The sequence below is a fragment of the Eubalaena glacialis genome, chromosome 10, assembly GCF_028564815.1.
Source record: "Eubalaena glacialis isolate mEubGla1 chromosome 10, mEubGla1.1.hap2.+ XY, whole genome shotgun sequence".
Taxonomy (NCBI): Eukaryota; Metazoa; Chordata; class Mammalia; order Artiodactyla; family Balaenidae; genus Eubalaena; species Eubalaena glacialis.
The window spans coordinates 112,134,513-112,146,760 of record NC_083725.1 but is presented as its reverse complement, the minus strand read 5'-3'; the positions used below and the strand labels follow the sequence as shown (position 1 = coordinate 112,146,760).

The following is a 12,248-nucleotide window of genomic DNA, read 5'->3' as shown; positions in this document are numbered from 1 at the left end:
CAGGGAGAGGACCGCTGAAACCAGGTTTTCTGTCAAAGCAGGCGTCCCATTCAGGTCGGTCGATTTCTTTTCCTTCTGGTGGCTGTAGGGCCAACTTGGTGGTGATTTTTTTTGTCCTTCTCTGACGAGGGCACGCATGTGACAGTCTGTTGTTGTTTTTTAATAAATTTATTTATTTATTTTTGGCTGCATCAGGTCTTCATTGCTGCGCGCGGGCCTTTCTCTAGTTGTGGCGAGCGGGGGCTACTCTGCGTTGCGGTGCGCGGACTTCTCATTGCAGTGGCTTCTCTTGTCGCGGAGAATGGGCTCTAGGCACGCGGGCTTCAGTAGTTGTGGCTCGCGGGCTCTAGAGCGCAGGCTCAGTAGTTGTGGCACACGGGCTTAGTTGCTCCGCGGCATGTGGGGTCTTCCCGGACCAGGGCTCGAACCTGTGTCCCCTGCGTTGGCAGGCGGATTCTTAACCACTGCGCCACCAGGGAAGTGCTGACAGTCTGTTTTTGTGGCACGTGGAGTGGATGGCTGTTGCAGAGAATGCTTGAGGGAAACCCAAGGTGGTTGGTGTGCGCTAAACATAACCGGCAGGGAGGCTCCTGAGCCTGTGATGTTAAAGCCAGCAAAGCCCCCATGTGGAGGGTGGGTGTATTTAGGGTTCAGGCAGAAATGGACACCTCCCAGAGCGTGTGCTGGCATCAGGGCTCACAGGCGGCCTTGGGCCAAGTTTAGTCTCTGTCCCTGGCTGTCAGCCTCCCTCCTCCTGCCTTTGCTGTCTGCTCCTTGGGGAGCTTCATCTGGCACCGCCAGGAATCATGGTTTTGCCTCTGACTGCCCAGTGCCTCCGTGTAGCCTGCTGTTCATGGTTTGGGTGGAGGAGCTGTTTCTTGGTCTCCCTGGGGACGGGGATGGTCAGGGTGGCCGGACTCTGACCCTCCTTGGTCCTCCCTGTGGAATGGAGGCATCGTTGGGAAACTCCAGTTGGTCCTTTGACAGATGATGAATATGGGCTTGGGGGTCCCTACCCCCTGAGCAGTCCCTTCCTCACTTCAGTGTCGTTCTGTGCTCCCAGGGAAAGATGGAGACCCTGAAAGACAAGACCCTGGAGGAGCTGGAGGAGATGCAGAATGACCCGGCGGCCATCGACCGGCTGGCCCAAGACTTCCCTGAGGTAGAGGAAAGCTGTCATGGGGCCAAGGATAGCAGATGGGACTGAGGCCCTTCTTTTTTAAATTTAATTTTATTAATTTTTATTGGGGTATAGTTGCTTTACAGTGTTGTGTTAGTTTCTGCTGTACAGCAAAGTGAATCAGCTATACATAGACATATATCCCATCTTTTTTGGATTTCCTTCCCGTTTAGGTCACCACAAAGCACTGAGTAGAATTCCCTGTGATATACAGTAGGTTCTCATTAGTTATCTATTTTATACATAGTGGTGTGTATACGTCAGTCCCAATCTCCCAATTCGTCCCACCCCTGAGGCCCTTCTTAAGGACACTGGCTTGTTGGGGGTTTGGGCCGAGCTTACCTGCCTGTTCTGTGGCCTTCACCCTGGCCAGGCAGAGGAGCCCCTGGGGTCTCAGTCTAGTTCCTGGGCCCTCTGGGAGTTCCGGGGGCGCAGTGCCAGGAAGTCCAGGGCCCCCGCGCCAACTCTGGCGCCTGGTGCCTTCGGGGACCCGCATGCCCCAGGAGCCCCCCCCCCCCCACTGTTGCTCCAGCCTGGATTCTGGCCCTGCATCTCCGGGAGGAGGCGTTCTGGGGCTGGGATTAGGCTCGTCTCCTGCTTAACCCCTTCCCTATCATAACAGACACCTGACCATCTCAGTGCCTAATCAGGGTCCTCATGGGAATAAAACAACCCTTCTGAACGTGCAGCGCTTTACACTTTATAAAGGGCTCTCCCCACCCTTTCCGTCGCCTTGACCCCGTGACTCCCCTGCGAGGTCGGAAAGGTCAGGTGACCAGATGCAGCCGCAGAGCTGGACGTGCCCACGGTCACTCCTTGAGTGGCCGCAGCCTGTCCGCGGCTCCGCACACTGCCGCCTCCCGCCCCCGGCGCTTGGGAGACACAGACACAAATAATGCCGAGCTCGTTGGTTGGCCTTTGGAATGTGTTTCCGTTTTTGCCGATGAATGGGCATGGTGTGTCTCTTCTGCACATTCACAGTATCTGACCCCTAAAAAAGGGAAGGCTCGCCATCCATCTTCTCCTGCCCATGCGAACCACTTCCCTCTCCATGAGGGGTTGTGCAGCCCGGACGTGGTCCTTGCTCCTTCCCGACTGGTGCTCTGGCCGCTCCCACCGCCCCTCTCCCCGCCAGGAGCAGCCTTTGCTGGGGCTGGAGGGCACGGAGCACAGGGCGTGGATGTGGTGCGACCTGCTGCCCCAAGCTCGTCCAGCGAGGGCGTGAGCAAGGCTCGTCTCGGTTAAGCTCCAAGGCTGCCTCTCCGGGTGGGTGAGGCAGTGAGCTCAGCCAGGGTCCGGCTCTGAGCTGGCTCAGTGCTGGCCTTCACCCCCTTGTCTAACACGGTAAGCACCAAGTGCTTCTCGAATCTGCCACGAGCACAGTGTGCTGGGAACTCCAAGGCCTGCTCTCAAGCGCAGAGAACTTCATAGCAACTGGCCGAATTACATAATTATATAGAATTTGTTGACTTCCGAGCTAGACAGGCTGATGGAAGGTGTGGCGAAGCGCAGAATGACGGAAAACGTAGGCAGAAACAAAACCTCGGGCAAAAGGCAAGTTGAGTTTTGTGGTGTGCAGCCGGGCCTGACTAATCGATGTGGATTCTCTGAGGGGAAGAACACTCGTGAGATCAAGGGAAAAATGAAGGAGGGCGAACTCCGTAGACTTTCAAAGCCCCTTGGACTAGGTTCCTACCACGGGCTATAAGATGGTAATTGAGTCGCCATGGGATTGTGAGGAGAGATGGGAGCTCTCTGAGTTTGGGGTGTGGACTTTGCTCGGAGAGAAGAGTAGGGGACCTCTCTCCATGTGGAAGAGTGTGAATATCGGGGTCTTCTGGTGGGGTGCTTGAACTGTCTTATTGACCTATTATAATAGGGGTCAAGGGCTTCATAGTGAACCCCTAATGGAGAAAGATTTGGGGGAGGCTCTGGGGAAAGGGGGCAGAAACGGGTAGGACCAGGTTTAGGGGAAAGTGACATGGCATAGATTTACTGGTTAAGATCCAGGGAAAAGGCAGCGGAGGTTTACAGAGGACATGTCCACTGAGGATCTGGGGCCCCGTAAGGGGCAGCTGAGCAGGGGGCTTCAGGCCCCCCGCTCTGTGTCAGACACAGAAGAAAAGAAAAGCTCTCATAGCTGATGAAAGGGAGACTGGGACTCCACAGTGCGGGCGTCCCTGAGTCAGGGTGCTTGCTCAGTGGCTGCAGAGGGTATTGGTGGCAGCAAGGCAGACAGCCCAGGTGTGGGGCAGACCTGAGAGGCCATGGCCAGGCCCCATGACTTCTGGTAGCCGTGGCGTCTCTCCTTCCAGTCTGGAGCACAGAGAGCAGGCTCCAGGCCCACCACAGAGGAGAGGGCTCGAGGCCCTGTGGCTGGGGACCGGCAGGATGGCAGCCCCCGGAAGCCCCCTCCTCCAGGATGCCCGTGGCCTTCCTGCGTCTGATTGGGGACGAGACAGTCAGGCTTGGCTCGCCACATGCCGACTGTGGCGGAGAAGCTGCCCAGTGGCTCCCGCGTGGAAGCTGGTCTTGCCAAGCTGTGCCCTGAGCCCTGCTGTGGGTGTTGGTGCCACTGGTGCTGCTGGCGTTCCCGTTCCCTCAGGGGTGTGGGTCTGACTCTCTGCCCTCCTGTCAGTAAAGAGGACTCCCCGACACATGGACAGGGCTTCAGGTCAGAGCGGGTCTGGGAAGGGTTCCCAAGGCTGCCGCCTCACCGGCTGGTGACAACAAAGGACCTGGCCGAGGGGAAAGTGCTGCTTAGCTTGGGGGCATGCTTTCAGTGGGGCACATCCAGGTGCAAAGGTTGGCATCAGAGCCTCGGGGGCCACGGGTCGCCTGTGCTGGTGGGAGTCCTCAGCTGGTCCTGGGGCCTCCCCTGCAGTTCTTGCGGGGCCTGTCTGTTAGCTCATCTGAGCAGCTTCTCTGTAGGACACACCTGTGGAGGAGGCAGGGACAGGTCTCTCTGGAGTCGCTGTCACGGGCTGGCCCTGGCATTCTCACTCCTCACACTAACTTTATTTGGGGGCTTCGTTGCGTGTCTGGCCTGTGGTCTGGTCTGGGCCACATCAGTGCACCTCCGAGGAGGTCTCTTGACTCCGAATCCCGGGGACAAGTGGTTGGGACTTGGTCCCTTCCCTCCTAGGAAGGCTCTGACTTTCTCCGCCCCCCCTGCCTGGAGCTCTGCCCAGCCCACGGAGGGTCTCCTCCCGCTCGTCACGTGGCCCTTTGCGTGCATCCACCACGTAGGCTGTGGGGTTAAGGATTCGGTGAGGTGTCTGGTTTGGAGCGCTTTGCTCAGAGTTTGAACCTGGGTCCGTCTGACTCTAGTTGGGGGCTGAGTGTCGCCCCGCTCCCCCATGGTGAGTGACGGGTCCCGGAAGCCCCAGGTCCAGCCCCCCGCGAGCTGAGTGGTGGTGTGGTGGGTCTCACGGCCAAGTGTCCTGCTCTGTAGGTCCAGGACCTGCAGCTGGAGCGGGAGATGGCGCTGGCCACCAACCGGAGCCTGGCCGAGCGGAACCTGGAGTTCCAGGGCCCCCTGGAGATCAGCCGCTCGAACCTCTCGGACAAGTACCAGGAGCTCCGGAAGCTGGTGGAGCGGTGCCAGGAGCAGAAGGCAAAGCTGGGTAGGCGACCGGCCCCGGGAGTGTGCGCTGGGGGCGCCTCTGTCCACTCAGGGTCCCCGTTCCCGGTGGGGCTGGGGGAGCTGCTGGAGTCACGTGGAAGGACAGATCCCCTCTCCCTCCCCAGGACAGGAAGGGGCCGGCAGTTACTGTGGGTCACCACGTCCCTGGCCCTGGCTAAGTGCTTTAACAGCCATCTAAGGGTAGCTACTGTCGTCATTCTCATGTCATAGTTGAGAGGAGTGAGGCTCAGGGAGACGCAGGAACGTGGCTAGGGCCCCACAGCTACGCAGAGGCGGAGTTGGGATTTGAATGCAGAGAGCACGTGTCCTGAGCTGCGGCTGGCCACTCGGCCAGCCCCGCTCTGGTGATTTGTGGAGCTGGCCCGGGCTCTCTGTGTCCCAGCCTGCTGTCTGTGAAGGTGAGGGGCTGTCCTGCTCCTGAAGGTGGGGGACTTGACGCTCGGGCAGATGAAGTGACTCCCCGAGAGGAAGAACAGGACTGGGGGGTGGGGGTGGGTGGGCTCCGAAGCCTGAGGTCTCTTGCTTCCTGGGTTGGCGTGGATGGGCTCAGCTGAGCTCCTCTCTGCTCAGGAAGGGAACCGACCGGAAGGGACTCCGCTGCGGACCCCAGGGCGGTGGCTGGGCCCCCGGCACACGGAACTCTCGGAGAGCCTTGCAGAAACCTTGGCCGCCACCACGGAATCCAGAGGCACTTTTGAAATGTCAACCTTTCTGCCCTTCCTTCCAGAGAAATTTTCTTCAGCACCGCAACTAGGGGCCTTGTTGGACCTTCTGAAGATAGAAAGCATGAAGATTGAAGAAGAGTCTGAGGTGAGATGGCCGTTGACACCCCCTCTTCCTTGAATAGTTGGCCCCTGGAGCAGGAGCCCTCGTCCTGAGTACCAGCGTCTGCAGGGCGTGGGACCAGGGCTTTAGTCGACGGCAGCGGTGAATGGCACCTCCACCGGAGTCCCAGTGGAGGCCCTTTTGGAGGCAGAGAACAGGAACCTAACATCACTGGCTGAAGCAGAAATGGGCGACAGACAGCACAGCTGCGGGGCAGCTGGCAGGCCTGGGTGGGAGGGCAGTGCAGTAGGAGCCCTCGAGGGCTGAAGCCAGGCCCCCAGCCCCTCCCCTCTCCTGGCGCTGCCAGGTCTCTCTCTTCTGCTTCCCTCTGAGAGGCCTCTCTTCACTCTCTGTGGGCAGACTGGCTCTCTCCACATGTCCATGCTCTGGGTGGAAGATGCTCCCAGGTCCCACAGCCCCTGGGCTGGGCTGGGCTGTGCTGGGCTGTGCTAGTGACCAGGGGGCCAGTGTTCATCTGGCCAGTCGACACCCCGTGCAGCAGCTGCTGTGAGCCTGGCCCGATGCCGGGGTGGGGGCGGCGGTGGCCATGACAGGTGGTCCCCGCCCTCTGGGAGCTGATGTCCTGGTGAGGGAGACAGAATAAATAAACACGCGCTTGTATAATATATCAGCAGTGAGGAGGGCCATAGAGAGAAATTCCCAAAGCGGGGGGCGGGCCAGAGAAGACAGGCAGCTCCTGAGCCTGGCTGGGGTGGGAGGGCCGCAGCTGAACTCTGACCTGGGGGTATTCAGGTGGCCTCGATCCCGGCAGACCCCTGTTGCCACTGGAGCTTATGTCTTCCAGGCCATGGCTGAGAAGTTCCTGGAGGGCGAGGTGCCCTTGGACACGTTTCTGGAGAACTTCTCCTCCATGAGGATGCTGTCCCATCTGCGCCGGGTTCGCGTGGAGAAGCTCCAGGATGTGATGAGGAAGCCCAGGGCCTCCCTGGAGCTGGCTGGGGACGCCCCTCCTCCCCGCCCGCCTCCCCCATCTCTCCCGGGCCCCCAGGCGACGCCCCCTGTCGCGGAAGATCAGCAGCCACCGGCGGCGGTCCCTCCCTACCCGTTGCCCTACAGCCCCTCTCCAGGCTTGCCCGTGGGCCCCACCGCCCAAGGGGCGCTCCCGCCGGCCCCGTTCCCTGTGGTGTCCCAGCCCTCTTTTTCCTACAGTGGGCCTTTGGGTCCCCCGTACCCGTTGGCCCAGCCAGGACCCAGGGCTGCCGCGGGCTACTCCTGGTCCCCACAGAGGAGCACGCCGCCCCGGCCGGCCTATCCCGTGGCCCCCGCTGGTGCCTCCGGCCCTGGGTACCCCGTGGCGGGGGGCCGGGCCCCCGGTCCTGGTTATCCTCAACAGCCCCCCTACCTCTCAACAGGAGGAAAACCTCCGTACCCAGCGCAGCCCCAGCCCTCAGGCCCCCTTCAGTTGCCCTATCCCCCTGGGCGTGCCCCTCCCTATGGGTTTCCACTGCCTCAGGGTCCTGCCTGGCCTGGGTATTAGGCACGGTCCTGGCCCTTGGCCCTTCCCTACTTCCACCTGTACCACAACCTTTGGCCCACCCCCTGCTGAGATTCGAGGTTCAACTGGAAGTGGAGTTGGCTCCCCGTGGACTTGTGTCACGCGTGGGGGCCTGGAGGGACCTGGCTGGGAGCACACAGGCCTGGCAAGGCACCAGGCAGTGTGACTGGCTTGGCTGTGCCAGACGGTCCCAGTGCTTGCTGGCCTCCTGGGGGAAGGGCGCGCCTGGTTTCGGTGACTGGCTTTGGCTTTCCTGGTTCTCACCAGGCAGGGAGCTCGGTCCTCTCTGTGGGCGCCCGGTTGGGGTGCCCGGCTGCATGCGTTTGTGGACATCTTGTGGCTGCACTCACTCAACGGACGTCTGAACCAAACGTGGAGTTATCTCGGTGACGGGCTGGCTGGCTGGCCCCTGCTCACCCCCTCCCTCTCCTCTGGGATCTGGCACGTTCGACCGTGGTACCCACGCTAAGGGATGCAGCGCTCTGTGTCTCTTGGGTCCATTCAAGGATGGCCTGCCCCACGCACCATGGCAGGGTTGGATCAGGGGGAGAGAACAGAGTTAGGAAAAATACTTAATGATTTTTAAGTCACGTAAAACCATAGTTGAACTCTGATAGGCTGATGTCAGTTAAGCTTGTCCTGTGTGCTGGTTTGCACGACAGCAGCAGAGCCAGCGCAGTGGGCAGGCTGGGGATTGTGGAGGCGGACCCCGGACCTTGCTCGCCCTGGTTGGAGGATCCGGGGGCTGCCTTGGAGCCTCTGTCTGGAGGAGAGGGGGCAGTTCTGGCCCAGGAGACTGTGGCCACATCGGGAGCTCATTTAGGAGTGCAGGGCCGAGTCACCTCCCCAGCCACCTCTCTTGTCTGGAGTGCCCTGCTTCTGGTTGACTTCTGAGGCTCACCCCATCCGTCCACTCCTTCAGTGCCTTGAATCTCATTCACAGCAGCCCTCACTTCATCCCCTTCCTTTGGCTGCCTGATGTAACTCTTCCCCACCCCCAAAAGCCCTCCTAAGAGAGACATCAAAAGATATCCTAACAGTTACTTCCCACGTGGTGCTTTGTAAAACGCCATCACTATGTCGGAGCGTTTCTTTGCATCTCTCTTGTCTTCAGAATGTAAAGCGCAGGGATTGTGACTCCGAGCCACATGCAGCCCCCAGCACGTTGGGGATTTTCAGCACATTCAGTAATAAAAGTGACAATAGACCAAAGGGGGGAAGCATTACCTTGGTTGCTGCAGATGTGAACCAGGTCTCAAGGGCAGACTCTGGAGCTGCTATCTGTTAGGAAGTCATATGTGCCTTGAATAGTCCACTACTCAAGTACCCAGCATCTGGTGGGCCTGGGGTGCTGGGGGCCAATGAGGAAACTCGACCTTCTGGTGCCTGCCCCCCTCCCCGGCCTGTGTGCCATCAGTGGGTGCGTGCGATGAGATGCTCGATTAGCCCTGTCGGTCCCTGACCAGCTGTGCTTGCTTCTCATAAGTTATTTATACAGAGAAATCACTAATGGACTCTCCTGGTTCGAGTGCTTCTGAACTGGATGAACGATCGCCAGTATGTTTGTATTATATAATTAATTGCCATAATAAACTTCGATGAGTTAAAAGTAGTGTTGTGGTTCCAGTGAATTTGAGAAGTGAAGACATGGCTGCCAGCGGGGGGCATTGATTTTGTCGACTGAAAGAAAAATGCACAACGTAAGACTCGTGGATTTCAGTTTTATTTGGAGACCTTACTGCGGACTATCGCCTGGGGAACAACCTCTCAGTAGCTCTGAGAAGCTGCTCCAAGGAGTTAGGGGGAGAAGCCAGTATATACATGATTTTGGCTAGGGAATAGGTGCAATCAGGCACCTCTAGGTGTCACCCGAGAGTCGTTTCAGCTCTTCTATGTGTCCCCGTTTCTCCCTCTGGCAGTCTAAAACCACTGTGGGCACGCAGAGCCCTGGATGGCCAATCCCTATGTGTGGGTCCCTGGATGAGCTAGTTTTTAAAATTAATGAGTGGGTTTCCCTATGGGACTGCTGCACGGTATGAGGATTCGCCTTCACCGCTTCCGTAAATTTCTCAGTTGCCTGAGAAAGTCGTAACTGGCCGGTGAGAGCCGTGTCCGTTTTTGGAGCCGAAAGCTCTCATCTGGTATCTTCGCTTTTGTCCTGACAAACCCTGTTAAATTGCCAATTTGATGAAAGACGTCAGGCCAGCCTCCTGCCTAATCACCCAGTCAGAACCTTCCCGGTGTCTTTCAACTGGATAGTTTTCTGAGTGTCTTTCAACCGAGCACTTTCTCTGTATCTTTCAACTGAGAAGTCAGGTACCTTTTTTATCTACTACCGAATGGAACTCAGGATTGCCAACCAAGATGGGAGCTCTGAGACTCAGGAGAGACTCACCCAGTCGTCTGGACTCACTGAGGAGGCAGAAGGCACAAGGGGCCCTCGTTGGTACCAGGGCTCCAGATCCTTGGAGAGTTCAGGTGAAGGAGAGAAGTCTGCTCTGGGTCCCTTTGTGGTCACCAAAACTGTCAACTGAAAGAAAAACGCACAGTGCGAGAGCTGTGGGTTTCAGTTTTATGGAGGGACCTTACTATATATGGACTATTGCCCAGGAAACAGCCACTCAGTAGCTCTGAGAAGCCAGTATAGATATGATTTTGGCTAGGGAGTGTATGCAGTCAAGCACACATCTTGGTAGAAAATGACTGCTAGTCGCGAGGATCAGATATCTCAGTTAATGATTTTAGTGCTTTTCTATGCATGGGAAGGTGCAAGAATCTGGGTTCATTAAAATTTTTTCCTGAGGTATCTCTATCTCAGGAGCTTGTTTTTCCAAAGCATAAGTGCCTTTTTGTTTTTTCATCCTGAATGCATTTCAGGGTGCACTGTCCGTCAGCGACTTCACTGGCTAATGACTTGATCCTTGTAGAGCTGGATGGTGGGCAACGTTCTTTGTCTTGCGATTTCTTCCGTAGCCTTCAGGATCATGCTCTGCTGAAAGGCCTCTTTGGTTCATGTTCACAAAGCCCCATCTTTCTGAATATTGTCTCTTGAGCTGCTGCCCTCCCCTGCCCCTTCACCCCCGGGGCCTGGCTCTGACAGCATTTCCCTTTCCACTTTTGCCTCGCTTTTTTTCCATCTGAGGCATTTTCGCGCTGGAGCCTGCACATTTACCTTGTCCTGGCTGGAGAGCTTGGGCGGTGCAAGGCCACAGAGCCCCACTAGGGGGCATGCGAGCCTCAGCGGAGCACAGGTGGGGCCCCATTCTTGCCACCTGCTGGGCTGGCCGGGATTGTCAGCTTGTCCAGGAAGGACCCCCAGCTTGGGTTCGAATCTTCGCACCCGGTTTCTAAACGCGGATAGAGGGGCAGCAGGCTGCTACACTGGCTGTGGAGCCAAGCGGTTTTCTGCCTTACCCAGCCTGCCTCCCTCTCCAGCTCCCGCTGAGCTCAGCTGCTCATCCTGAGGCCTGGGAGGGTGTCTTCTTCTTTCAGCAGGAAGGGCAGCTTCAGGGGAGTCAGGAGACCAGGTTTCTAATGGACCCCTGAGTCAGCCCTTCTGTTTCCTTCCCTGCAAGGTGACGAGGGCAGGCTGCCTGTGGATGATGCCCAGAGGTGCTGAGAATCACCAACATTGAATACTCAGCGGGGCTGCACCTTGTATTAACCTTTGATGTGCATCCTCTCAGCAGCCCTTCAACCCCCAAGTTTAAACAAGGGGAGGAGACTGCAGGGTGGGTAGTTCAGCGGGTCACTCAGCCTGGGGAGGTGGGGACAAGACTTGCACCTGCTCTGATCTGGCTGCAGGGGATCCTCTGAGATGCCACTGTGGTACCAGAAATCATCAGGCTTCAAGAGGCCACGGTCCTGAGAAAAGCTTGGGTAATCTATGCTGCGAATCCCCCTGGACTCCGGTCAAAGGGTTACTGCCCTTTGCCCCCTCCTGAACTCTGACCTTGCCTTGCAAGCGTATCAGGGGCTGAGGACGCAGGACACCAGGGAGAGCTAGGAGACCCCTGGGCTTTGTAGGAAGAAGCTGAAAATCTCACGGGCTGGGGGAGGGGGCACAATCAAGTCGGTGCTTTGGGTTGGTCCCAGAGTGGTGGTCGGGGGTACCAGGGGCCGAAGAGGGGAAGCAGCACTTCCTAAGCAGCTCGGCGGAGAGCTGCTCTAGCTGGTCACTCAGGGCGTGCCACCCCTGCTGCTGTTCCCTCTCCTTCTCCCCAGGCCCTCCCCACCCCTTCCTCCGTGTCCTGGCCCCGCCACGTGAAATCACTGGGCGTTCTCTGCCAGACCGCAGTGGGCTTCTTGCTGCCGTGTGGGCTGCACGGGGACAGACCCTAATTGTCAAGTTCAGAGCCTCACAGAGATTCCTAGCTTGGTGAGAAGGACGCTTAGCTGCAGCGAGGCCGTTTGAAATGCCCTTTCAGTGCCACTCGGTACTCCCAGACCCTAGCGGCATGACAGGTTTGAAGCTAGACCCGGTCCTTGGTAGGGCGAGTGAGCTTTCCTTTTGGGGTCCCCAGTTTCCTTGACTTAATGTGCGGAGAACGTGCTATAATCAGGTTGCCCGTGAGGGTCAGGTAGGCAGCATGATTTAGGGGAATGGGCTGGGGCAGATGAGTGCTGCCCTCTCTGGCGGAGGTAGAGGGTGTATCCTCTGCTCTGCTCTGGGCTGGGGGTGGAGGGGTTGGGGGCCGCAGGCTGGAACGTGGCCCCGGGGTGGGCCCAGGTCTCAGCAGGGCATCCTCTGCGGCTGAGGGAGACCATGCAGTTGGTCCTCAGAGGAGCGGTGCCGACCAGTGGCCTGTGGGCTGTGTCTTCCCACCGAGGCTGGAACTTGACAAACGTGCCTCCGAAGCTGAGGTAGTTCCTATTCAGTTGCTTAACCAAACATCTTTTTGGAAATGCATCACCCAAGCCCACCACCACTTGCAAAACAGTTTTGTAGAGAGACATTCTGCTCAGCGCAGCTCTTTTTTTGGGGTGCTGTGTTTTTAAGTAGGCCGTGGTGGCTGTGAGGCCACTGAATGGTGGCCAGACTAGAGATTCAAGAGTTTTTATCCGGAAAGGGGCCGGTGAGA

At 57.9% G+C, this 12,248-nt stretch overlaps 1 protein-coding gene across 1 annotated transcript in view; it reads left to right on the top strand.

Moving 5' to 3' along the window:
- The window catches only part of VPS37C (VPS37C subunit of ESCRT-I), a 29,526-nt gene extending 20,747 nt beyond the window's left edge, over positions 1-8,779 (top strand). The window contains exons 2-5 of the mRNA XM_061203437.1: positions 1,064-1,162; positions 4,635-4,806; positions 5,554-5,636; positions 6,457-8,779. Coding sequence (XP_061059420.1) covers positions 1,070-1,162; positions 4,635-4,806; positions 5,554-5,636; positions 6,457-7,149 — 1,041 coding nt within the window. The 5' untranslated portion in view covers positions 1,064-1,069 and the 3' untranslated portion in view covers positions 7,150-8,779. The remainder of the gene's footprint in view (positions 1-1,063; positions 1,163-4,634; positions 4,807-5,553; positions 5,637-6,456) is intronic.
- Positions 8,780-12,248: the final 3,469 nt, after the last annotated feature.